At 41.9% G+C, this 27,094-nt stretch overlaps 1 protein-coding gene across 2 annotated transcripts; it reads right to left on the bottom strand.

The window, feature by feature from the left end:
- Nucleotides 1-1,999: 1,999 nt before the first annotated feature.
- Nucleotides 2,000-26,741, bottom strand: LOC140577558 (uncharacterized). Of its 2 annotated transcripts, XM_072716589.1 has the most exons (9): nt 24,305-26,741; nt 24,051-24,184; nt 23,172-23,312; nt 22,739-22,894; nt 22,600-22,653; nt 20,441-20,510; nt 20,095-20,225; nt 19,424-19,628; nt 2,000-2,220 (listed from the first exon to the last, which is right to left on the bottom strand). In XM_072716589.1, the coding sequence occupies exons 1-9, from the start codon at nt 24,333-24,335 to the stop codon at nt 2,123-2,125; spliced, it is 1,020 nt and encodes a 339-aa protein (XP_072572690.1). In that variant the 5' UTR covers nt 24,336-26,741; the 3' UTR covers nt 2,000-2,122. The 2 variants fall into 2 exon arrangements, with proteins under 2 accessions (XP_072572690.1, XP_023660007.2); XM_023804239.2 differs by having other exon boundaries at nt 24,051-26,740.
- Nucleotides 26,742-27,094: the final 353 nt, after the last annotated feature.

Here is a 27,094-nt window from a genome sequence, read left to right as displayed (position 1 = left end):
GTCCGTGAAATTAACTGAGAAATTCTGTAAAATAGCGACATAAAAAAACTGTAAAAGGAAAAACAATAGAGCAGCGTATATTTGACATTAAGATTTTGTAAAATACTTAACAAAAAACAACTGTGAATTTTTCAGTAAAAATTTTTTAAATTTGGTAGAGTTAACAAATTACTGTAGTTTAAACGCAAACAAACTGTAATATAAAAACCAGTACAATACAGTTAAAATTACACCATAACGGTGTGAAAATAATATTTTTTTTAATCAGGTCAACTTTGTTTATACTGAAAGAAACCGTGTTACATTTTACAAATTAATATTCTGTGCTTTACAGATGAGAAACAATAAAACTTTAAATGATATATCAACACTTGCTTTTTGCTACGTGCGTTACGAACCAACAAGAAATAGTCCACACAACTCAGGATTTCTGGTTTGTCAGACAGCTTTTGACGGTACATTTGGGGCTACCGTCAGAACTTCACCTCATGGCAACACCTCTGGTCCGTTGATAAGAAGGTATTTTTCCACTGAGGTGATAAAAAATACTGCAGCACCGGTGGGGCTCATGTCCCAGCATGCCCCGCGTGCATTTGTAAATAGCCCTTGTGTTGTTGTTGTTATTGCTAATGGTTATATTTCCTTATTGTCGTGCGTGTTTACCTGTGTCTTACTGTATGTGTACCCTGTCCAATCCTCGTGTGTAATTAGCGTCCGTAAATCTCCCACCGTGTATGCGTCTTACAGTTGAGCGTCTGACAACCTCGTGTTTCCTGTATATAAGTGGTTCGGTGCTCTTTGGGTGCCTGATGTAGTTCTTGTCTGGACTACTAATAAAGAGCGTGTTACCTCGGCAAGAGAGTGTTGGCAGCTGTGGTTACCAGAGTAATTCTCTAAATAAATTCGTTAAGAATGTAAACAGCTTTATAACTTTTACATAGTTAATTTGTAGATTCAACATCTTCTTTCTGTTAATTTAGCAGGGCCATGCTGCTGTTGTACCAGTTATTTCAGTATAATTTACATCTAATCGTTGTTTATTCTACACTGAAACCAAGTAAACTTTACATGTAGTTGGTGGTTGTTTTACATTGAAATCCAGTACAATTTATAGATGTTTCTGTAAAGTTGTTTACACCTGTACAGTATTTTTTACAGAATAATTCTGGCAACCACAGCTGCCAGCTTTTTTCCGTAAAAACAGCGGGATTTTTTTTACAGTGTATGTTAGAACGTTTTTAAAACGAATAAGAAAATAAAATAGAAAGATAAATAAATAAAGTTTAAATAAGATTAAACGAATGAACAAGAAACGAATATAAAAGAAAAACTTCCAAAATGACATTAGGCTACAAAAATGATAAGTCAGCAGTCTTTAAAAAAAAATAATAAATGTGGGGACGGTATCACGGTGGAAAAGTGATGTCACCGGTGTTGCGTCTTAAAACCGGTAACACCGTCAACACCGTCTATCGTGGCAAGCCTACGGTGGACCCTCCTCTCCAGAACCCCCGAATAGACCTTACCAGCCCTAGTGAAAAAAAATATGCTAAGTATACTTGCAGCCAGACTAATTGTCAGTATACTTCAAGTGTGTTACTGATTAGTTAACTTGAAGTGTGCTATTTTGGAACAACTAATTTTGTGCTAAGTATATTTTAGTTGTAATTAAATTGTAGTAAAGCATAACTGTAAGTGTATTTAGTGTACTTTTATGTGCTAAATTGGAACAACTTCAAGTATACTTAGTACACTTTAAGTATATGCTGTGTAAGCTAATTGCATGCTTGATTAGTGATATTAAAGTGTACTTTGTTTGTATTACAAGTATATTACAAATTAATTAAGGGTGTCTTCAAAATATACACCCAACATACCATAAATATATTATTTTTGAGTAAAAATATGCAAATTTTTTCCCTAATGCTGAATGCACTCGTTGTCAGGGTCATTACAATAAATAACATGTAACTTCAATAACAGACAGATACACATAATGAACAACTCAAACAGTGTTTATTTAAACCTTACAGCATTGCAAAACAGTACAAGAAGCACAATTTTAAGAACACTGAAAGAAAACAAACATAAAATTTAAACATTTTGGAACAAGACACAAACTTCAATTTCTCTTGCTGAATTGCTCATTGTTACACTTGCGCCTGATGGCCGCTCGCACATCAGACGCACTTGTGTGTGGAAACTGTGCAAGAACAGCATCTGTTAACAAAGTAAAAATAAGGTCAGAGGGCATACAACAACTTCCTTCCACTACATCAGACTGTATTAAACCCAAACTACTTAATAAAAGTACATCATGGTTAGCAGTGAGGAAATGTATCACTATGTCATCTCCATATTGCAAAGCACTATACAAATTAATTTGAATATTTTATTTTATGAATAGTCAAAAAAAAGAGGTTAGATATTGGGGAAACAGTCCCTGATGTAAAAAAATAATAACAGAAAATACATCTGCAAGAAGTACGAAAGGTGTCTGCACGGGGATGACATTTTTGATGGATGTCTTTGGATACACCAAAATACTGGCTGACATAACTACAGTCTCCAGAAGTACTTACAATTCATACTGTTACATATTTGTAATACAGTCACATCAATACTGTTAGTTTACAATTATACCTACAGTATGTACTTGTTCCTTAAGTAATACATTACTGAGAAGCAAAATATTTATATGTATTTAATTTCTTATATTTAATATTGAGTACTTACTTTTGTTGTATACTGTATTTAAAGGCTATTAGGGCTGGTTTAAAATACTGACTTTTCAATTGTAACCGATTCTTATTTTGATGAACTGATGTCATTTCAAATTATACAACGGGACGGAAGTGACGAGTGAACGCTGGCATGACTTACTGCCGCTGCTCGTTTCGGTAAATTTATGAACTGTTATCCGATTTTTATCCGATTTTTATCTAATTTTGTGCGGATTTCTTAAACCTAAGATGCTGCTACAACTGTTTTTATGGTTCGTTTGTGTCTGGTTTTTTTTGCTACCTGTTTTCTTGCCAGTGACGGGTTTATACCAGTACACGATTCGGCTACGGAGTCATTTGCTCGTCCCCCCGCCAGCTGTACTCCATCTCCACCCGGATATCATTTACTATCCACGGCGGAGATACAACCATCGAGGCTCCCGTCGGAATTTCAACTCTTACAGCTCTACAGCCTTAAAGTCCATCTGGTCCAGCTCTCGACGTACACGCTCTGTCAGCCGTGCCGTCAACCACAGCGTGTTAGCCCGCCTAAGCCGGTCGGCTAACACTTCCAGCTTGGACAACACTCCACTCAAGTGCGCTCTTCTTAACGTTCGTTCTCTGTCAACCAAGGGACATATCATCCGGGACCTCATCATTGACCGTGAGTTAGATTTTATATTTTTAACAGAGACCTGGCAAAAACCTAATGACTTTTCACTGCTCAATGAAGCTGCACCACCGGGATTTGTTTACAAATCACAACCCCGTGGCACGGGTCGGGGAGGCGGTCTCGCGATGTTTTACCGCGAGAAATGGAAAGTCTTGCCAGTATCCACACCTATTTTTAGTTCGTTTGAGCATATGGTTTGTGTACTATCTGGTCAAATTCCAACCATCATCGCCACTGTTTACCGCCCACCCAAACTTAATTGTAACTTTTTAGATGATTTTGCTGGTTTTCTTTATCATCTTTTCTTTTCTTTTCTTTTTACACTTTATCATCAAATATAATATTGTTGGGCGATTTCAATATCCATGTGGACAATCCCAATCTGCCCCTCACTAAAGATTTCATTTCCTGCCTGGACAGTTTTGGGTTTCTTCAGTATACAACTTTCTCTACACACTCCAAAGGTCACATTTTAGATTTGATTTGCTGTTCTGGTGTCACTCCCATCAACATTACAGCTGATGAACTACCTATAACGGATCATTTTCTCATCTCATTTACAGCTGAACTCACCCTCTCAATTATTAAGACACCACGTCATATCACCTTTCGCAATATAAAAAACATTAACTTAGCCACTTTAACTACAACCATTGACTCTTCTGCTATCTCTGATATCCACGATTTCTCTACCCCTGATGATTTGGTTTCTCATTATAATACTGGACTTTTAAACATTCTCAACTACCTTGCTCCGTTAAAAACTCGACCTGTTTCATTCACTGTTTCTGCCCCCTGGTTCACCACTGGTCTTCGACTTATGAAAGCAAAAGGACGACAACTTGAACGACTGTATAGGAAAACTGGTCTCACTATACATAAAGAACTATATAATAACCATATTTTGCATTACAAGGATTCCATTGCCACTACTAAATCTCAGTACTATTCCAGTTTAATCACTGCTAATCAAGGAAATTCAAAATCACTTTTCACTATTTTAAAAAATATTACTCAGCCACAGGATTGTTTGCCTCCTCATTTGTTTACAAATTCTTTCTGTAATTCTATCATGTCATTCTTCAATGCTAAAATCTGCAATATTTATCAACATCTTGACTCCGTTCCTTACCAACCCCACACCTTTGTTGACCTTCATCCACCCATACACACACTCTCTTCTTTTTACCTGCCCTCTTTCTCAGAACTCACTGAACTCATCCAGAAATCTAAACCGTCTACATGTCAACTAGACCCTTTACCTACATATCTTGTCAAATCCTGTCTTCCCTCTTTGCTCCCTATCATCGCTGTAGGAATTATTAGCTCAAATAAATTTTAATATTCTCCACCAATATGTTTGAATTAATTAAAGTTTAATTAATTATTATTTAATGCTGATTATTAATCAATTGTTATGCCGAATGGTCGGCTCCTCCAAACTCAATTGCGGTATCCCTGTGAGTCTGTTAATGTGAGACCTAAATGGGATTCACTAATTACCAGTATCGCTTAGTAACCTGGGTTAGAAGGCTCGTCCAGCGAGCTGCATCACCAGGTAATGTACACGATTGGTAGCGAAGCTCCCCTCACGGCCAATGAGAGAGAGAATCGCGATGTTTCAGGCGAGTTTGAGGTTCAGAGCGTGTAGCAAGATCGCACAATGGCAGGAACTTATTATGAGACACACAATGACGGAGGCTAAAGTGGTGTAAAAGACATGCATTTATTCCTAACTAACACTACAACTAACATAAGACAGACATTACACCTAACACAAACAACAAACACGAAATAACGGAATAAAACAAACGATGTAATTATGAAAATGCAATGACCGGATTTAAATGAGTAACCTTAAATGGGAAATACTGTTCTGCAAAGCAAGCATAGTTTGTGGAAACACGACCCTAAAGTCTTATAGCAGGTTAAACAGAACAGCTTAAGTTGTTAGAATGAAAGGAAGTTGGTTTACTTGGTTGAAGAGTGGGGGGGGGGGGTCTTGGCAGTTGATGGCAGAGCTGCTGAGCTGAGGGCACTCAGGAAGGCGCGGCATTTGGAGCAGTGGAGTGGAGTCCCTTTAGATTCTCTCTCCTGGTGAAGCTTTGTCTTGGGTGCTGTTCTCTGTTCAGCTGGGCCTTCACCGGAGGGCTTCTTGTGGGTTTCTCTTCTCCCGGGCTGATGTTCTCCTTCGGGCGGATGGTTTTCTCTGCGCCGGCTGGCGGTTGTTCTGCTCTGCTGCTGGTTGTTCTCTGCTCGCCTTTGTTCTGAGGTGCTAGATTTTTATGGTCTAAAGTTCATGAATAGGGATGACCAGGAATTCGACTCCTGGCCCAATGGCTGGCCATCCATTTGGCGGGCTTTCGGAAGGGGGTCTGTATCAGTCCTTTTGTGATTTATGGCCCGCCTGATTCTACCTTTACTGATGATTTTCATTAAGCTGTTATAACTTTTGATACATCCACTTTTATGGTAATCACTGACCAGATTTGGAATCAGGGGTGATTAACAATCAGATTGATACCAAACATGCCATACCAGCTTCACAGGTACATACCTCATACCATCTGCATTAATTGATTAAACAATTAATTATTGTATCTATGTGACTGATTCACATCAGTATAGGATACAGGGGTTTTGGGTTGCACCTCAACAGATGTTACACTTTGTGCGGATATTACATCAAATATTCATATTACAAACAGCACATCTTATCCATAGATAGGCGTGGCCGTTAGTTTGTGGTAATATCAATATAAGTTGCACATCTGGAAAGAACATAATTTGTTTGGTGTGGCTTATGCCAATTCATCTTCTCCAGAATGGATAAAATACACCTTAATTCAGTTCTTTTAACATAGCATGGTAGAAACAAAGAAACTTGGTGAGGTCCACCAAGATCAGATAAGGACCACAAAGGAATGTTGGAAGAGAAGGGGGGGGGTTTTAACACAGAAGACTCTCTAAAAGTTAGGACACATACAAACATAACGTATCTGTATATTGAGACTAGTAGTCGTGAGTAAATCAATATACAGGGTATACAAAAGCCAAACTTAAATGAAACTTCCTTTAGGGTGTTTGTCTGTTGGGTGAGTGAAATGTAAGGCAGAGTGTATGTGGAGGGGGTTGGGTGCCAAGTCGAGGGACCCCTGTCCGTGAATTCCACTCTGCTTGTCTGTAGGTCCCTAAATCTTTGGGCAATAAAAGTTGGAGTGCTAGCCTCCCTGGTTATCTGTGTGTGTGTGTTTGTGTGTGTAACCCCCCTTTGGTGCCTCTCGTACCAGGCTCGGCCTTGTCTCAGGCCACCTGGAATTTAGGCCCTGTGATATGTGCATGTGTGATCCTACATATCCCCCCTTTCGGCTGATGATGGCATTGCCATCATTCAGGCGACGGAAGTTGAAACAGGATCACCACCATGCAACGAGGCATTGTTGACATCCCATTGTTTGGCACTCTGGGTGGCACAGTGACAGGATGGACAGGGAGGAGGCGCAGGGGCTGGCGCCTGGCTTCTGGGACCGCGAGGAGTGGTGAATCTTATGTCGAACAGGTTGCCAACGGCTGCTGCAGCTCCCAGCAGGGTGCTCAGGAGCCTCTTGGGCCATCGATTGGACTCAGCTTGGGTCACGGTCGTTGGGTTACTGCTCCAACCTGTGGGTAGTGTCAGCGGCAGCATGATGCAGGGCCTCCTGAGTCCATCTGACACCTGTCCCACTAGTTTGGGGTCTCTCGGGCAGGTAATGGCTCAGTTGACATCGTCCGACGAATACTCTTTCTGTGTGGGTACAACAGTTAGTAATCAAGAGACCGGGCTGTCCCCGGACGATGGTGCTAGGCGGAGGCCCAGGGAACGCCGTGTCAGACTGGAGCCTCAGCCTCCTAGCCAGAGTAACGCTAGTAGCGGGGGCAGCATCATCCTAGTAATAGGGGGTAGAAAATAAAGACCAGATTAGGATTGAGGGGGTGAGTCGAGACTCTGAATGTTGTGCACACCGGTGCAAAAGGAACAGGAGAAAGAAATAGTGGCCAACAATTCTCGGCCAGAGAACAATTGCAAAGAAATAAACGGGACAAAGAAAATTGCAAAACCGGATCCTCTTCAGTAATTTCCCGGGCACGCGTGAGCCACCCCAGGTCCTTACCAAAAACAACAACCAAAATAAAATGAAAAGCTATCAAAAGAAAGAAACAGATAAGTACAGCAAAACTGAAAAGGTCACCCAGATATCAGTAGTCAGGCCCACCACCTTAATCTACCCTATCTGTGACCATCCTTCCTCCCCTTTCTCTTTGGTCTTTCTTGTTGAGGTTTTGGAGGAGATTTCGGCTGGAAAAGTTGTCTTTCTTTTGGTTGGAATGTGGTTTATTCCAAGCTGCTGGCTTCGTCTTGAGAAGACTGGTTGGTGGGTGTTTCAGGCTTTCTCTGGGCTTGGTGTTTCTTCATTTGATTCCGATGAACCCACTTGAGGCATGGTTCGTGGGTGCCTTTGTTGGTTCGGATTCAGTAAGCCACAGGTAACAGTTTGTCCACGATCTCATGTGGTCCTGACCAGCGTGGTAGAAGCTTCCTGGAAAGTCTTTGTGCTGAGTTTGGTTGCACAAACCTATAGTACCAGATTTTGTCTCCCACTTGGAGTTCATCTTGTGAGGTTTTCTGGTCATAGTAGGCTTTCCTGCCCTCTGCGGTTCTTTGCAGGTTTTGTTGGGCGAATGCAAAGGAAGCTCTCAAATGCTGGTGCAGGCTGTCCAGATATTGTTGTGTGGTGTAGGCTGTGATGAGATTGTTGTCACCAGGTTGGTAGAGCAGGTGGAGAGGGAGTGTCATTTGTCGTCCTATCATCAGTTCGAAGGGGGACACTCCTGTGGACTTGTGGGGTGTGGCTCTGATTGCCATGAGCACCAGAGGCAATTTCACATCCCAATCTTTCTGATTGGAGGCCACATATTTCTTGAGCATACCGACGACGGTTCGGTTGGTCCGTTCTACTTGGCCGGATGCCATAGGATGGTGGCTGATGTGGAACTGGGCTTTGATCCCCAACAGTTTCCAAATGTCCTGCATCACTTCGGCTGTGAAGTGGGTGCCTCGGTCTGAGTTGACTTTCAGTGGGAGGCCAAACCTGGAGAACACATGGTTCGTGAGCAGATATGCCGTTGTCTGGGCTGTGTCGTTGGGTGCCGGGAGGCATTCTACCCACTTAGTGAACTGACAGGTGACTGTGAGGAAGTATTTGTTTCCGCGAGCTGATCTCGTCAGGGGTCCTACCCAGTCAATCTGTAGATCTGACCATGGGAAATTGATACCCCGTCGCTGCAGAGGTGCCTTGTGGTTTGGGTTTGCTGGTTGAAATTGGCAGCAAACCAGACATCCTTTCACATATTCTGTTACATCCTGTCGCATGTTAGGCCAGTAGGCTACTTGACTAAGTGCCTCGTAGGTTGTTTTGGCATTGCGGTGTCCTGCACAGGGTGCGTCGTGGACGTACAGTAGCATGACCCCCCTTTGTGCCTGAGGGACCACGAGCTGTGGTGAAGTGTGGGCATCAAGGACATGAAGAGGTACGCCCTCGACGAGATGAAGAAAGAGTAAAGCCATCATCAGGTGATGGAGGTCAGGAAGGGATGCCTGATCAGTTGTGGAGATCGAGTTAGCAGAGAGGTCGCGGAGGTGATCACAGACCTTGCCGAGCACAGCATCAGTGGGCTGGAGGGAGACGATGTCAGAGTTGGAGACCTGAAGGGAAAGTTCCAGAAGTGAGGCCTCTGGCATCGAGGTAGGTGCTCGGCTGTGGCTGCAGGTGACGACCTGGACAGCATGGGTGGGTGGGAGGGGACAGTCACCATGCAGTGCTCCTGCTTTAGCGAGTGCATCTGTGTGGTCATTGTATGTCTTGTCCAGTTCTGGGAGTCTGGAATGACCACAAACCTTCTTCCAGTAAATCTGCATGTTTCGTGCGGTAATCAGAGCATCGCACGTATGCAGGAGGTCTTTGTGTTTGACCGGCTTGTTCCCTGATGTCTTGAAGCCATTTCGTGTCCAGTGAGGGAGATGGCACATGAAGTTGAGACGTGCATAGCTGAAGTCTTTGCAGATCAGCAGGTCCTTTACTTCACGTTCGGAGGCCATGTCCAGGGTGATTAAGATTGCTGCCAGCTCTGCGTACTGTGACGTGTGAGGACCAAGCTTGAGCTGTTGTGGTGGGACAGGGTCGTCATTGAGCCACAGAATGCCAGCTCCAGCTTTCAGGGTCCCCTGATGTTTGAATGAGCACCCATCTACATAAATGACGATCATGTCTTGACAGACATTTTCATCAAAGTAGTGGTGTTGCGACGGTTCCATTGGTGTGGGCGTGTCCAAAATGTTGGGTGCTGCTGGTCCCTCCTGAGAATAGCTGTGGCAGCTGGGTGCCTGTACTGTGTCAGGCTGGGCAGTTATGGCATGGATTGTCAGGTGTTGGTCGTCAGCAAGCTCCACGTGACATACAGTCTCTTTTGTCACTGGTGACTCTTCTACCTCCATGGTCATGACCACAACTGTGACTTCCGTGCCTTGGGGCCACATGCATTTCCCGATCTTGGGGCAGAAGGATCCCGGGGTAGGGTCCAGCCTGCACAGGAAGGAGTCATGATGCTGGCATGGGTCTCTTGCGTCAAGACACTGATCTCCAGCTGCGTTCTCTCCATGGTGTGGAGTGAGGTCCGAGGAGACAGCCAGGGTTTGACATTCCCATGTGACTGTGTCAGGTGTCCACAGTGGCAGCGGTTCTCTAACTTGAGCCCAAATTTTCTGATGTTGGAAGTCTAACAATGGCTCGAACCGGTTCATCAAATCTTTCCCAATGAGGAATGGAATGGACTCAAGTTGGGAAATGTATACAGGGTGCATTACATTCATGGGGCCGATGGACAAATTGAGGGGGATCATGTGATCCATCCTGGTGCCCACTGGTGAATATGCCTGCACGTCCAAAGAGCATTTCCTCGGCTGGAGGGTTTTGTTCTTCTGGGCGGCTAGGTGCTGCACCTGATAGAAGAGACTGGCTGACATGAGGGTAATGTCTGCTGCAGTGTCGATGAGGGCCTCGAGGGTGAGAACATCTTCCAGGGTGATGGAGAGGTAGAATTTCTTGGCTACCCCCCTTTCCATCAGGTCACCCAGAAGCTGTGGCACAGGGGCCTGGCCAGGAATTGGTGAGGCATCGCCACAGTCGGATTGGTGCTCTGAGTCAAGGCACACAACCAGGACAGTGCTGCCGGGCACCAGCGGGGGCTCATCCCCTTGAATCAAGCTCTGTGTTGGTGACGGCAACATCAGGTGCTCTAACTGGGCATGAGTCAGTAGCACTTTCTAATTGAGGTAGGACTTCTTCAGTTGTTCCAATATCTCTGGTAGGGAAGGCCGATGACTGTTGAGTGTCATTTGGGGCTGACCTCTGAGGGAGTTTGTAGGCATTGTCTGGCGTGGGTTCAGGTGAGGGTTGTGGGGTCCTGCGTGATTTGTGCATCCGTCCTAGTCATTTTGGATCTTTCTTCCGAAAGTCCTCTTGACCCTTGAGGGGATGCTGAGTAAAGAAATCACGCAGCAACTGTAGTAGATTAGACTCCTCTTCTTCCTTGGTTTGTCCAGGCCTCGAGTCTGGATCGTAACCTCTCCTTCTGTCTTGCCAGTTCCGTGGTGGATTCCGTCGGGAACTTGGGGGAGAGCTTAGCTTAGGAAACTGGTTTCCCTGTCGGTCTCTCCACTTGTTCCATGGCTCCATTGGTCTTAGCTTACCCTTGTTAGGATAGCGCCGTGTCTCCCACCAGTCTGGCTGAGTCTTTGACTGCTGTGGGGGCACACCAGGGTAACGCTCACTGTGGCTTGCTGTTCTCCAACCTCGGTCGTGGATTGGTGGTTGATGAGGAGGGTGGCCACCTTCCAACGCTAGGTTGGGATCTGTAGTGCCAAGGTTCAGCACTGCCGGAGCCTTGGTTGCCTTCTCAGCTGCTGTTCTTTGTTTGTGGTACGCCTTGATCGCCAGGTCTCGCAGTTGTTGACTTGTCATGGTGCGGGGACAAGCCATGAGCCCCAGGTAGTGGTTAATGGTTGGGTGGAGGTTCCGAAGGAAGAGAGCCTTGAAGTTTGCATCTTCTTCCATGTCTGGCTCATTTCTGGACCAAAAATATACCCGACGAAGGCGATTGTAGTAGGCTTGGGGAGCTTCTTGTCTGCTCTGTTTAACATCAAAGGCGATGGCGATACCTTGTTCTGACTCAGGATCAGCGAACTCTCGAATCAGGGCTTTGTGTAGCAGCTTGGAGTCGGCCTTGATTCGACTTGGCTGTCGATCCAGGAAGCTGCGGACCTCCAGGCTAGATGTGATCCTGATGAGGTAGACTCTGTCCTCATTGGTCACATTGTCCAGTCTTTGGAGGTGGAAGTCAATGTCTTGGAGGTAGGCATGAATGTCGTGGCCTCCTCTGGGATTCGGGGTGAACGTGTTGATATTCCGAGCTACTTTATCAAGCTCCTTTGTGGTAACCTGGTGCTGGTGTAACGTTCGCTTTGGTAGGCCTGTTCCATCCGTGGTGTCTTCTCTGAGAGAGACCTTCTGGGTTCTTGGTTCCTCAAGGTCCGGTGTTGGGCAAGGCGGTACCTTGTCCCAGTGAGAGGTCCCTTGAGCGCAGTCTGAGTGCCTTGGGGGAGACAGCATTGTTGGAGAGGAAGTCGGTACCATCACTGAATCGTAGGATGTTCCAAATTCTGACTTCACCTCATATGCTTGCTTCAGTCCCCGTCTCAGCTGGTCAATCTCTTCTGCGTCAGCCCGATGTTTCATTCTGGCATCGGTGAGCTGTTCCTGGGAGCTGATCAGTTGGTGATTCATCTTGTGCAGACGTCTCTGTGCCTCGGCCAGATGGTTTTCCAGGGCCTGGATCTGACCATCCTTTTTCTTGAGCTCCGCGTGGGCTCTGTCCAGCAGGGTGTCGGCCTGGTCCAGTCTGGCTTTGAGGTTTTCTCTGGTGGCTCTGGCTTGCTGTTCTTGCTGGTCAGCTTCAGCTCTGAGCTCTTCCAGGGCGTTCTGAAGCTTTTTGCTTGTGTGAGGCATCTCGCCTTCTTCCGTCTCCTCCTCCTCATGGGGTGGAGAGCTTCTCTTTTGGAGTTCTTGCTCCAGATTCCCAATGTGATGCTGGGCCTGGGCGGCATCTCTCTGTGCCTCTGCCAGTAGTCGTTGGGTGTTTTTCTCCTGCTGTTGGAGTGCTTGCACCCTTTGCTGGAGACGGGACGTTCCCTCTTCATTCATCTTCAGCCTGGCTAGTAGTTTGTGTGCGAGGGAGCCGAGTATTTTGGTTAGCTCTTTACTCCCGCATTTCTGAGTGGGTGGCATGTCCATAAGTTTGGCAATGTCGTCCTCAATTTGGTCAGCTTCTTTGGACCATGTGAGATTGACATGACCGGGCGGCAAGTTGGGAGTCACATCTACAGACCAGACACCAAAATCTTTCCACTGGTCCAGTGGGCTTTCCATGTGGGTCATTGTGACTCGGTCAACAGGAGGGTGGCCGCAGAAATCTGTTACTCAAGCTGGGTGTTGCCTAGGTGGGTGGCTTGACACCTAAATCTGGGCGAACAAATTAAACCAACAAAATAAAATAAAGTAGAACTTGGGGCCTGTCAATGGGTAACTGGAAGGGTGTACTGAACCACGGGAATAGTTACCCACGACAAAATAAACAAACAAAAATTGTTCCCTGGGAGAAGTTGTTGCAGGTTAGAACAGTGTGAGTTACTCTAGAGCCTGAGAGATGCCCTAGTGAGGGGGAAAGGATAAAGCCTTATCCTGGAAATTGCAGATCTGTGGCTATTGACAGTGTCAGAAGACCACAGGAGAAGTTGGGAACAGGAAATGAGAAATAACAGCTTCAAACCAATGGGACTGCATTCAAACGTAGCTTGCTGTTGCAGATCAGATTACCCCTGGGTTGGGCTCTGTTGTACAACTCCGCTTTGACCAGAAGGGGGACCACTAGCAGGTTCTGCTTTATTTGTCCCTATATGAGGTGTTGCGGTGTTAAGCTAGTCATGCAGTTAGAGAGGTTTGAACGCTGTCAGGTGTCCCTCCTGAGTAGGGCACGTCCCACAAACTCAATCCCAGCCAAGCAGGCCCAAGTCCAGCTCCCACTCCCCCGATCCCCAGCAATGTCAACTTGGAAGGGGGTGTTCTGTACGCACAACTGAGACAAGCCAGGTGGGGCTCAGCTTATCGGGCACACTTTTGGCCCTGACTCGAACAAGAGACGGCGCAACGGCACTCGGGTGTCACCCAACCGATTGAGAGTCCAAGCTAGGGCTGTTCTCCTGAACTTCGCCCTAGACGAGGTCCTGCTCAAACTTGTAATGACCTCCCGAGATACCTGCCAACCTTGCCCTTAATGAGCCAGCGGGTGCAGCCGGGCTGGCGCGCTTTTGGGCGTCCAATTGCTGAGAACTCCCCTTCGGTTCTGACAAACTGTACGATCGTAAGCAGTGACAGCAGAGCTACAGGTAAGCTCAACCAACAGAGAGCGAATGGTAAGCACTCAGCACAGGAAAAGCTCAACTGATCACATCCAAAACCTCAATGCCTCCCTGATGTGTAACTGGTTTACTGTTATTAATAATGGTTGAACTTCTATGCAAGTCTCCTTGTTGGGGGAGAGAGAGTGAATGAAAGCATAAAATGAAATAAAACCTAAAATTAATCAAAAAGGTAAAACAGAAATCAAACCAAATTAATTGTTTCTTATTGTTTAATTGTAAACATCAATTAGTTATGCAGCAATAACCTAATTAGATGTTAATGTGTTGTGATCTAATCGATTTGGTCTGTGAAGTTGATTCCTGCATTCAGGCAAGAACCTGTGTGTCCAATTATGTGTGTTGGTATTACCGGTGTTGACCACTAGAGACCCAACTCAGATGTTGTTACACTACTATGGCTGACCACTAGAGACGCAATTTCGAAATGGAGTGGTAGTTCTATGCCTGACCACTAGAGGCGCAATTTCGAAATGGAGTGGTAGTTCAATGCCTGACCACTAGAGGCGCAATTTCGAAATGGAGTGGTAGTCCAATGCCTGACCACTAGAGGCGCAATTTCGAAATGGAGTGGTAGTTCAATGCCTGACCACTAGAGGCGCAATTTCGAAATGGAGTGGTAGTTCAATGCCTGACCACTAGAGGCTCAATGGGACGTTGCTCCCTTTGGGGGGGGGGTCCCAGGTACGTGAGCCTAAGGGGTGGGGTCACTGGTGACCCAGGAGAAAAAAAACAAATGGCGTCAGGCAGGCCTTCAGGGCTCTGACCTTTAAGTGGTTAGAGTGGCGTTCGCTGACTGCACTCGTAACCAAGACGGTTGCTAGGCGATTGCCGACGCTAGATGAGGGACATACACTTTTTAACGTATGCACACGCCGCTTGCGGCTAACTTCTGTGTCTTGCGCAGTTTAAAACCCCTTAAAACAATTGCTGAAGCGAGACAGCGCTCGCGTTACGGCGACAGATCTAAATAGCGAGTGCACTATATCTCGTCGCAAATGGTGCTTAACCACGGCGGGTCTCAAGCACTGGAGACTCCCAAATTCTAAATAACACACACACTTGGCTCACAGCGCAAAGTGGTGTTAAACTTGCTTTGTCTAAAGCAGGCACACACATACGAGAAAGATCCTGATAGGTAGCTAAGCTATCGGTCTTATCTCAGGGAGTACAAACGCAACAGAATTCAGGTTAGATCCTCTTAACAAGAATTCCTGTTCGCTAATAGAAAGAGAGATCTCTGCCAGGATTTATAGAAACGGAGAAACTCGTCCGAATCGTCCTGGAAACAACGCGCTATACCTGAGAATCTCGTCAGATATAGGGTTTAAATTTACTGCAGTTTAAAACGAATGAAACCTAAAATAAAATAACCGAAAATAAAACAAAAGAAAATAACTACTAATAATAGAAATAAAAATAATAAGCCCGTATATCCCGCTTAAATGCCTTCGGACTGCCGTGAGTGCAATTAATCCTCAACTTTGCAACCTGTTCACAGTAGCGCTTATTCAACTGCACGTTCGGTCATAAAAAGTTTAAATTGTGTGCTCACAAAAAGTTTGAACCTTGTGCCCGCGTTCTTCCACCATTAATGTAGGAATTATTAGCTCAAATAAATTTTAATATTCTCCACCAATATGTTTGAATTAATTAAAGTTTAATTAATTATTATTTAATGCTGATTATTAATCAATTGTTATGCCGAATGGTCGGCTCCTCCAAACTCAATTGCGGTATCCCTGTGAGTCTGTTAATGTGAGACCTAAATGGGATTCACTAATTACCAGTATCGCTTAGTAACCTGGGTTAGAAGGCTCGTCCAGCGAGCTGCATCACCAGGTAATGTACACGATTGGTAGCGAAGCTCCCCTCACGGCCAATGAGAGAGAGAATCGCGATGTTTCAGGCGAGTTTGAGGTTCAGAGCGTGTAGCAAGATCGCACAATGGCAGGAACTTATTATGAGACACACAATGACGGAGGCTAAAGTGGTGTAAAAGACATGCATTTATTCCTAACTAACACTACAACTAACATAAGACAGACATTACACCTAACACAAACAACAAACACGAAATAACGGAATAAAACAAACGATGTAATTATGAAAATGCAATGACCGGATTTAAATGAGTAACCTTAAATGGGAAATACTGTTCTGCAAAGCAAGCATAGTTTGTGGAAACACGACCCTAAAGTCTTATAGCAGGTTAAACAGAACAGCTTAAGTTGTTAGAATGAAAGGAAGTTGGTTTACTTGGTTGAAGAGTGGGGGGGGGGGGTCTTGGCAGTTGATGGCAGAGCTGCTGAGCTGAGGGCACTCAGGAAGGCGCGGCGTTTGGAGCAGTGGAGTGGAGTCCCTTTAGATTCTCTCTCCTGGTGAAGCTTTGTCTTGGGTGCTGTTCTCTGTTCAGCTGGGCCTTCACCGGAGGGCTTCTTGTGGGTTTCTCTTCTCCCGGGCTGATGTTCTCCTTCGGGCGGATGGTTTTCTCTGCGCCGGCTGGCGGTTGTTCTGCTCTGCTGCTGGTTGTTCTCTGCTCGCCTTTGTTCTGAGGTGCTAGATTTTTATGGTCTAAAGTTCATGAATAGGGATGACCAGGAATTCGACTCCTGGCCCAATGGCTGGCCATCCATTTGGCGGGCTTTCGGAAGGGGGTCTGTATCAGTCCTTTTGTGATTTATGGCCCGCCTGATTCTACCTTTACTGATGATTTTCATTAAGCTGTTATAACTTTTGATACATCCACTTTTATGGTAATCACTGACCAGATTTGGAATCAGGGGTGATTAACAATCAGATTGATACCAAACATGCCATACCAGCTTCACAGGTACATACCTCATACCATCTGCATTAATTGATTAAACAATTAATTATTGTATCTATGTGACTGATTCACATCAGTATAGGATACAGGGGTTTTGGGTTGCACCTCAACAGATGTTACACTTTGTGCGGATATTACATCAAATATTCATATTACAAACAGCACATCTTATCCATAGATAGGCGTGGCCGTTAGTTTGTGGTAATATCAATATAAGTTGCACATCTGGAAAGAACATAATTTGTTTGGTGTGGCTTATGCCAATTCATCTTCTCCAGAATGGATAAAATACACCTTAATTCAGTTCTTTTAACATAGCATGGTAGAAACAAAGAAACTTGGTGAGGTCCACCAAGATCAGATAAGGACCACAAAGGAATGTTGGAAGAGAAGGGGGGGGGTTTTAACACAGAAGACTCTCTAAAAGTTAGGACACATACAAACATAACGTATCTGTATATTGAGACTAGTAGTCGTGAGTAAATCAATATACAGGGTATACAAAAGCCAAACTTAAATGAAACTTCCTTTAGGGTGTTTGTCTGTTGGGTGAGTGAAATGTAAGGCAGAGTGTATGTGGAGGGGGTTGGGTGCCAAGTCGAGGGACCCCTGTCCGTGAATTCCACTCTGCTTGTCTGTAGGTCCCTAAATCTTTGGGCAATAAAAGTTGGAGTGCTAGCCTCCCTGGTTATCTGTGTGTGTGTGTTTGTGTGTGTAACCCCCCTTTGGTGCCTCTCGTACCAGGCTCGGCCTTGTCTCAGGCCACCTGGAATTTAGGCCCTGTGATATGTGCATGTGTGATCCTACATCGCTTCCATTATTCACTCCTCTCTTACTACTGGAATTGTTCCAATATCCCTCAAAACTGCTGTCATTACACCTATTCTGAAAAAGCCTGGTGCTGACCCTTCAAATTTCAACAACTTTCGTCCTATTTCTAATTTACCTTTCATTTCCAAAATTCTCGAAAAAACAGTTGCCACTCAAATTCATTCTCACCTATCTCAAAATAATCTTTATGAACAGTTCCAGTCTGGTTTCCGCCCACTTCACAGTACTGAAACAGCACTTGTAAAAATCACTAATGACCTTCTTATGGCAGCGGATTCTGGACTACTCACCATTCTAATCCTTCTTGACCTGAGTGCGGCCTTTGACACCATTTGTCACACCACCCTCCTTAATAGATTATCATCCATTGGTATTATTCACACTCCCCTAAATTGGCTAAAATCCTATCTCTCTGGCCGCACTCAGTTCGTTCAGCTTAAATCATTTAAATCTACTCTCTCATCTGTCACTACAGGTGTGCCCCAGGGCTCTGTCCTGGGGCCCCTTCTTTTTATCATCTACCTACTTCCCCTCGGTAATATTTTACGTAAATTTAATGTTAATTTCCACTGCTATGCGGATGACACCCAACTCTACCTCACTACAAAGCCCTCAGCCACTTTACCACCCTCTACTCTCATTGATTGTATTGCTGAAATAAAATCCTGGTTTACTCTTAACTTTCTTAAACTTAACAGTGATAAAACTGAGGTTATCCTCATTGGTAGTAAATCCACATTATCCAAAACTAACAGTTTCTCTATCATAGTTGATAACTCCTCCATTTCACCATCCCCGCAGGTTAGGAGTCTGGGTGTCATCCTTGATAGCACACTATCATTTCAATCACACATTAATAACATTACCCGGTCAGCTTACTTTCATTTAAGAAATATTAATCGTCTCCGTCCATCTCTTACCCCCTATTCTGCAGCCATTCTTGTTCACAGTCTAGTGACTTCCCGTCTAGACTACTGCAATTCACTTCTCTTGGGTCTCCCTCACAAGTCCCTTCGTAAACTTCAACAAGTCCAGAATTCAGCTGCCCGAATTATTACCCGAACCCCATCTGTCCACCACATCACTCCTGTTCTTCAGCAGTTACACTGGCTCCCTATACAGTTCCGTATCCAGTTTAAAGTCCTCTTGCTGACATTCAAAGCCATCCACAACCTTTCTCCCCCCTATTTATCTGACCTCCTTCATGTTTCCATTCCATCTCGCTCTCTCAGATCCTCTTCCTCATTATATTTGTCTGTTCCACCTGCCCGTCTTACCACAATGGGGAGCAGAGCATTTAGCCGCTCTGCTCCCCGCCTCTGGAACTGCCTCCCATCTCATCTTAGAAATATGGACTCATTTCCTCATTTCAAATCTGGACTCAAAACCTATCTGTTCAAACAAGCCTATTCATTGTAAACTCCTTTTATTTGTCATTTATGTTCATTTTAATGTATTTCTTGCATTGTACCTTTTGTAGTGTGTATAAATTTTTATGTATGCCTGTACGGTGACCTTGAGTGTCAGAAAGGCGCCTTTTTAAATAAATAAATAAATAAATGTATTATTTCTTAAATCCCGATAACTAATTTCTCAGTCTAGCTGTTTTCAATTGATGAATAAACAAATCTTTGTAGTGTCCCTCTTATTCAATAAATAGCAATAAGCTTTGTGCTTTTTTTCCCTTTTGTTAAGAAAAATCTCCCTCAAATTATTTCGATTTCATTACGAATTTCAAACTATAAATGCCACTTTGGTGTGAGAGATTGCTGTAGTGCCTTTGGAAAATTGCGGACCTGTTATGGCCTGCACTTTTTCAGCATCCAGCTGTTTTTTTGGGGGACCCCCTCTCCCAGATTTTTCTGTCAGGGTGGACTCTGCGAGCAGGTCCTTTGTGAACACCAGAACAGCCAGCTCCTGGGCAAAAATGGTCATACGAGATCTGTTCAGCCGTTGGAAGGCCCTCTTCGGAACACTCACTTCACTTCCAGCCAAGCAGTACTGTGTAAAGAGCGGGAGGGAGACAGAAAGAGAGACCCTCAACTGACAAATTAATACAGAGTTGGGAGATGTACCTATGAGGAGTAAATTTTGTTCCAGTATGAAAATAATGTGCTTAAATCAAGCTTTTTTTTTTTTAAAAAAAGACTGCTAGTAGTCTGTTAGTTTCACGATGGAGTTGTATGGCAGCAGGTTAAAATTTGTGGTTGCTCTTGTAACCTTACAGTGCTGAATTTCAATTTCAGTTTGTCCTGCATTTAACCTTGCCAGTTTAAACTTTCAATCAATTTTACGTCATTTAAAGTCAATTTAATGTGAAATGGACTCAATTCATTACTTACTTGCTGTTCTGACAGATGGATCACTTTAATATTGATCCATTTTACCATAAAGTTACATGGTAGAGATTCAGCATTCTAAACATCAATGAATTAACTATGGGTGTTATCCCTTATTTGCAAAATACCATTTCAATTTCATTGACCACAGTACTAGATGCAGATGACATTCCTGATGAGGGGGTCCCACCAGGTGAGGGAATCAAAGACCGGACACACTGCACACACTCCTTCATTAATTTAATCATTTCTGGGAGCTCTATGTGACAGTAAGGGGGGAAAAGTAAGTTAGCGTTGTTTGACTAATAAGAACATTTGTCTTGTGCATCTTTGACACTTGACAGATGGATAAAATGTAAAAGCTGGCCAGTATTACAGGAATATTGGTACTAATGTTCAGTGCAGGGCAGTCATGCCTATTGTGGGACTTTGTACTGTAATGTCAATCCCTCCAATGCCAACCTGAATACCTACCACGAAGGGATGTCATGATTTCTTCATCCATCTGGGACAGCATTTTCGGCCCAGTGTTAGCATCATTTATCTGCAAACAATGAAATACAAGCACATTTAAACTTTTTATTAAAGTCATATATCACGTTAATGTGTTTGTTATAATAATAAAAAAAAGTCAGGAAAGAAGCAGAAAAATAACAATTAATGATGCTGAAATTTAAATATTACTGTAAAACAGCTGCAGGCCTTTACACTAAGGACTTTTGATACTGCCCTGCTCAGGCCAATGCTTCAAATTCTTACTTGGCCAGCCAAAAATTCACTGGTCCCACCAAAAATCAAAGTAATGACATAAATAAAAATAAATAGACGTGCGTCATTAATTACTCACCCTCATGTCATTTCAAACCCCTAAGACTTTCGTTAATGTTCAGAATGGAAATGAAGATATTTTATTTTTATATCAGTGAACATAAACAGCTTGTTCTGCAAGTTCAAACATGCTGCAAAACACACATTGGTTACGCAGCATGTTTAATCTTGCACCTCATTCAGGTTCGGTTGCGCTGCTGTTTATGTTTGCTATCAATGTTTATATGTGGGTAAAAGATAGAATTAAATCTGTTCATAAAAAGCGATCAAGCCTCTTCAGAAAACATTAAGTAAACCACTCTATTCATATGGATTAGCTTGACAGTCTCTTATGAACTTTTTGATGTGTCAAATTGTCAATTGCGTAGCTGTCAATGGAGGGACAGAAAGCTTTCACATTTCAACAAAAATATCTTAATTTAAGTTCCGAAGATGGAACTACATGAGGGTGAGGAATTAGTGACAGAAGTTTATATTTTTGGTGAACTAAAACTTAAATAGTGCAAGGTTTCTAAGATGAATTACAATGATAAAAAAAAGATAGGGTTGTGCAAGTAATTGAATTAGTTTTGAATTCGCCTTCAAGCAATCATGAAAAATTACAGATGAAATTAAAGAATTAGTTGTGCTGCAATCATTCAAATAATGTAACAAAAGTGAAAAGAGCACATTAAACTGTGGACAGAATCCGTGCATTCAGTCTTAAAATGACAGCCATTCGCTGCAGTCTGCATTTTCTACCAAACAAAGGAAACATTTCAGTTGGACATAAATATTAAAAGGTAAGATCGTGTTTAAATCAGGATATTATTATTTTTACATTTACACACCTGTGCATGACACATAGAATAATAATAATAAACATAAAAATTCATTACGTTTACATTGAGCTTTCATTGACAACCAAAGTGCTTTACATATGAAAGGGAGGAATTTCCAGAACCAACACCAATGTGCAGCATCCATCAGGATGATGCAACGGCAGCCATATTACGCCAGAACGGCCACCACACACCAGCTTATTGGTGGAGAGAAGATGGAGTGATGAAGACAATCAGTATATATGGGGATGATTAGGAGGCCATGATGATGAACAGAGGCCAATGGGCTAATTTGGGCAGAATGAGTAAAGAAAACATACTTGGGGTGCAGAGATGTTCTTCTTAGGAAAAGAACTGACAAATTTGAATGGCATTTAAAAATTTCATCTGACAGTTATCTTTTCAGCTGCAATACATTATATATATTTAGTCCAGTACTGACAAATATGTGTCTCCCCTGTGTCATGATACGTATTGTGACTTTGTTGCCGATACACAGCCCCATTGTTTCCTTAAGGCATAATTGATTGTGTCGATTACTTGCCAAGACAAGCATTTCAACATAAATTTGTGTGTGTTTGTCCATTCAAGCAAAAGAAGATGTGTGAAAGAGAACTCAATTTGGCATTTGCGAGCTTGCTGAGACCTAGCTTTATGTACATGCCTCAGATATGTGCGCAAAGAAAACATCTCACACATTGGAACTACCTAATTGAGTTCTCTTTTGTATCCTCTTGCACTTGAATGTTTAAACACACAAAAGAGCAGTAATTTTGTAAAATTAATTCAATAAGAAGAATTTTCACTTCAGTTATAATAAGACAGTTGTGTCATTATTCAGCACAATTCTTTTCAAGTTTTTCTCATCCAATAGTGTTACAGCAGTCAAATCAACAATATTGCTAAATTGTCCCTGCCAAGGGAGCACAAACCCCATCAGGTGACAGAAATGGATAAAAAAACCTTTGGAGAAAGTCAACTTGCCTTTCTCTTGGTTGAGGTTAGACCACACTCTTCATCTGAGTCATTGGCCTGAAACTTAGGAAAAATGATAAGAGATTTGTGAAAACCAAGAGAGACACAATTTGTGTACAGGAGAGTACATAGATAACAGATAACTTACCATTTCAGGACTCCCTATGTTTGTAGCATCAGCAGAACTGGTGTGATGATCTGGACGGAGTGGGCTTGCTATGTTTGTGGCCTCATCAGAACTGATGTGATGATTGGAAGTGAATGCCAGGGGTCTGGCAGCCTTCTTAGTTTTTGTTTGCTTTACCTGGACAAAAAATGTTAATAAGGAAAAAATAAAGAAAAACACCAAACAAAAATAAAACAGGATGCTAGGTTCACAAGTGGTGTTGTGGGGAGAGACTCCTGATATGATTGTAAAGCACTTTGGGTGTAAATTAGTACATATTAAAGTGCTATGCTATATAAATGCTTCATTTATTCTGATTGAATTAAGTACAGTTCATTTTTTTTGTCAGGTCCTGTTTATAAATCATTCAAACTATAAAAATGTACCAAATCCTCAATAAGACAGTATGCATTACATTTTGAAGACATTGTGGAAATTCATCCTCAGAGCTGGTTTGTTGATCTTGTGTGTCTAGGGCCCTGCTCTGAGAAAGGGAATTCTTCAGTTTTTGTAACATCTGGTCTCTGGCTATCTCTCTGATCTTGGTTTGCTTTGCCTGAAAAAAAAATGTAGGAGGGTAATAAATTAAAAAAATGTTAACATCTTCACAATGTCACATTCATGCTGATATACTGAAATTTGATGCAGGTTTTTTTCTGATTAGAAAATATTTTGGCAGCAGGAACAATGAATATTTGTCTGGCCAAAGCTTTATTTGATCATTTATTGTAATATCTGAGATTACTGCTTTGCTGGAGATGGCAGCATGACACACTTTATTTATAAGCTTAATGTGATTAGAACAGTGTGAATAAAAATGCTGCATGTATTTCATGAAACTCATAACTTCATGTTCTTTGGCTTTTTATGAAATGGCCTTCCAATTAAAAAATACTTTGTATTTTTTGTATACTGTAATTGTTTCCCTTTACTTGTAAAAGTCTTACTTGTGGACCTTATGCATGAGAGAGGTCTCTATAGCTTCGACTATGAATGAAACATCTTATTTGAGTACAAATAGAGAAAAACAAAGTGACGTTACTACTCTTCATGAAAGACGTTTAAAACGCACATGAGAATCCATATGTTTTTTTTCCCAAATGAGCACAATTGTGGACTACCTAAGGTACAGAGTTTAGTTAGGGACTTGCGAAGGATGTGTAGATAGGCTCATATTTAATATTACATGCATGGAATCAATTTTCATTTAGCATATCTTCTGGCAAATTAAGAAATTACTCTCACTATGAGAGCAAACTGTCAATATTACATAAAGACCTATGTATCCACTCACCAGCCTGGCTTTTTTAACCTGCACCTCGTTGGTGTCCAACATTTTCTTTTTGACGTGAACACCCTTGCTTTCATTCCATATGTCCTTTCCCAAAAGAAACAGGTTTTTCTTTATGACGAGGTCTTTGAACGAATCTGATAACAAGTGTACAAAAAGTTTAGCACAAAAAAGTTTTACACATGCTACCAAAAAAAAGCGACACAATAGCGCAATGAAACACTTAAAAGTGTATAACAGAAATAAAAAAGACAGACCTCCAAAAAGCAGGACTTTTGCAGGCACCATCTTCTCTGGTTCTTTACGTGTAGGCCACTTTATTTCTAGCCAATTATCGTCTCCGTCAAGTACTCTCCACTTTTAATGACTTGTCAAATAAGTAATAAATTGCAAATTGGAACGGCATCGCGTCTTCGTAATGTCTCCTGCTGCTGACCTTCGCGTAGCGCGGGAGCAACGAGCGATGTGAACATCATCTGCTGCTCTGATTGGCTGAATGCACTAAGACACTTGATTGGTCACATAACTTTGGCGCCGATTTTCTGAAAATCAAAGCTGCAGAATCCAGAAGACTAGAGAATAACCTGAAATCATCATGGCATCAAAACGACAGTATAAGACATTTTTGAATTCCGACGGGACTCAACCAGATACACCCAGAACTTCAAAATACAGAAAACTTCAACAGAAACAGGTAAACAAAACTTTTTTTTTTTCTATTGCAGTATCGTCCTGAGACCCAGAAAAGTTTATTATTATTATTTTTTTTAATGTAGTACTTTTTTTCCATATCATTACATTGTTTACAGCATAAAAAACAAATGTAAAAGAGACCACTTTTGGAAAAAAAAATTATTCATGTTGTGTTTACTGAACTGGACACCAGGAATTATTTTATTTTTTATTTGTTTTGATCACCTATCAGTTTGTAGGTTTCAATGTTGTTGTTTTTTTGTATTATTATTTATTTATTTTATTTTTTTAGAATACTTTGTATAAAACTGATTATTATTAATGTTATGAAAGACATAACGGAATGACTTGATATACTATTTTAATATATGCAATATGTGGGCAAAATGGCTATAAATGGGCAGACCCATTTAATAAAATGTATCTAATTTGCATATTATTGTGTTCTTGGGGCAACATGTAATTAAACATTAAGTTTAATATTGGGAGTAATAATTTCCAACATTTTCAAAATAATATGCAATATTTCATAGGAATATTGATATATAATTACTTTCCCTATTCACTTGTTGTGTCCTGGTTAGTATATTTGCCTATTTTGAGTGGTATTTTGAAAAAGAAGTACTGGAATCATCTTTTTTTATTAGTTTTTTCAATGCACACTCTTCTTCATGATGCCATCAAAGCAAACCATGTGGATATGGCAGAACAAGCTCTTTGAAAGTTTGTGTGCAACTTTGAGAAACTTTATGGTGCTAGTAATGTTTCTTTCAATGTGCATTTGTTGGTGCACTTAGCAGCAAGTGTTCGCAACTGGGGACCACTGTGGGCAACATCCACATTTCCATTCGAATCGTTTAATGGAACATTGCTTAAGTTTCGCAACGGAACAACGCATGTGCTTGATCAGGTAGTTAAGAGATTCCTTAGGTGGAGGGCTCTCTCAGCAAAAGCAGGCACTACAATGGGAAATGCAAATGAAAACATACAAAAGTTATTTGACAAACTCCAATGTAGATCTGGCTTAACACTGAAGTCAAAGAAGTTTCAAGACAATGTCAGAGGTTTTGGTTGCCCAAAGAAAAGTACCACATCTGTGCTGCAGAGGATGGCTATTGAAGACTTTACTGGTGACACAGTTAATTCGGGTTTATTTTATGACCGTTTCACTTGTAGCAGTGTGCTTTATCATTCCTGCAATAACACGACTCTGAAAAAGAGAAACAATTCAGTTGTACAGTTACATTCTGTGAAATTATGACCCTGGTGGATTTTACGCGTGAGGATGGGGCATCATCTGGATCCACCAGCAACAGATTCTGTGTTTTAGTTAAAGAACTTGCCAAGAGTGGAGGAAAGTTGTATAGAGATGTTCAGCTGAATATATCCTCAACATTTATATATGAAGTGTCTCACACCAATAATGTGTTTGCTGTCGCTCCTCAATCACTCAAACGTAAATGTGTAATGATTAGGTCTAAGGACAAACTGTATGTCATTCCACTTCCAAACAACATTGAAAGACACTAAAAAAGACTAGAAAGAGACCAAAAGAGACTACAAACTGACTCCTGGGGAACTACTTCTGTAGCTTTACAGATATCAGTGCCAATTGTTGTTTTTCAGATTTATTTCCTAAAATCAATAATGATATGTTGAACACTGATTATGATATAATCTGTTAAGACAGAGTTTCAGTGAAATTCAATTTTTTGGCCATGCAATAGTGTTTACTTGGCTGTACTTGTGACATCACAAACTAGTAGCTGAACTTCCTGTCCAGTAGAACAATTTTTCTTGTGTTCGTATGGTGTGCTGTTGGTATAAAATTATAAATGCATTGATATACATGGACCTCTCTGTGACATTGTATAAATTTATTAAAATACTTAAATCACAATTACAAGAGTAGCCTTTTGTATGCATACACTTCATTTAATAATGTTTTAAATGGGCTTTAAATGCATGTATCATATGTTTTATTACTTTCCGTTGCAAGCATGAAGAAGTACACTTAAAAATTACTCCAAAATTTAACTTAAAGCATACTAACAAGTTCTTTAATAATGTACTTTAAAAGTATACTTTCAATGCATTGTTACATTTCAGCAGACAGTTAAAAATAATACTAAAATATATTTACATAAGGCGCAAATAAATACGCTTTTAAAAACAAACAAAACTACATTTCAAGTATATTTTTAGAAAATATATTTTTTAGAAAATATACTAAATTACAATTATTTTAAAGTGTGTTAAAAGTTGTATTGTGAAAATAGGTAAAAGCATGGTGGTAATACACTTTTTATATATTTAAAGAAAGTACAGTTTTTGGTTAGTATATTTGCCATGTA

The sequence above is a fragment of the Paramormyrops kingsleyae genome, chromosome 1 (genome assembly GCF_048594095.1).
Source record: "Paramormyrops kingsleyae isolate MSU_618 chromosome 1, PKINGS_0.4, whole genome shotgun sequence".
Taxonomy (NCBI): domain Eukaryota; kingdom Metazoa; phylum Chordata; class Actinopteri; order Osteoglossiformes; family Mormyridae; genus Paramormyrops; species Paramormyrops kingsleyae.
This window is presented reverse-complemented; position numbering and strand designations above follow the sequence as displayed.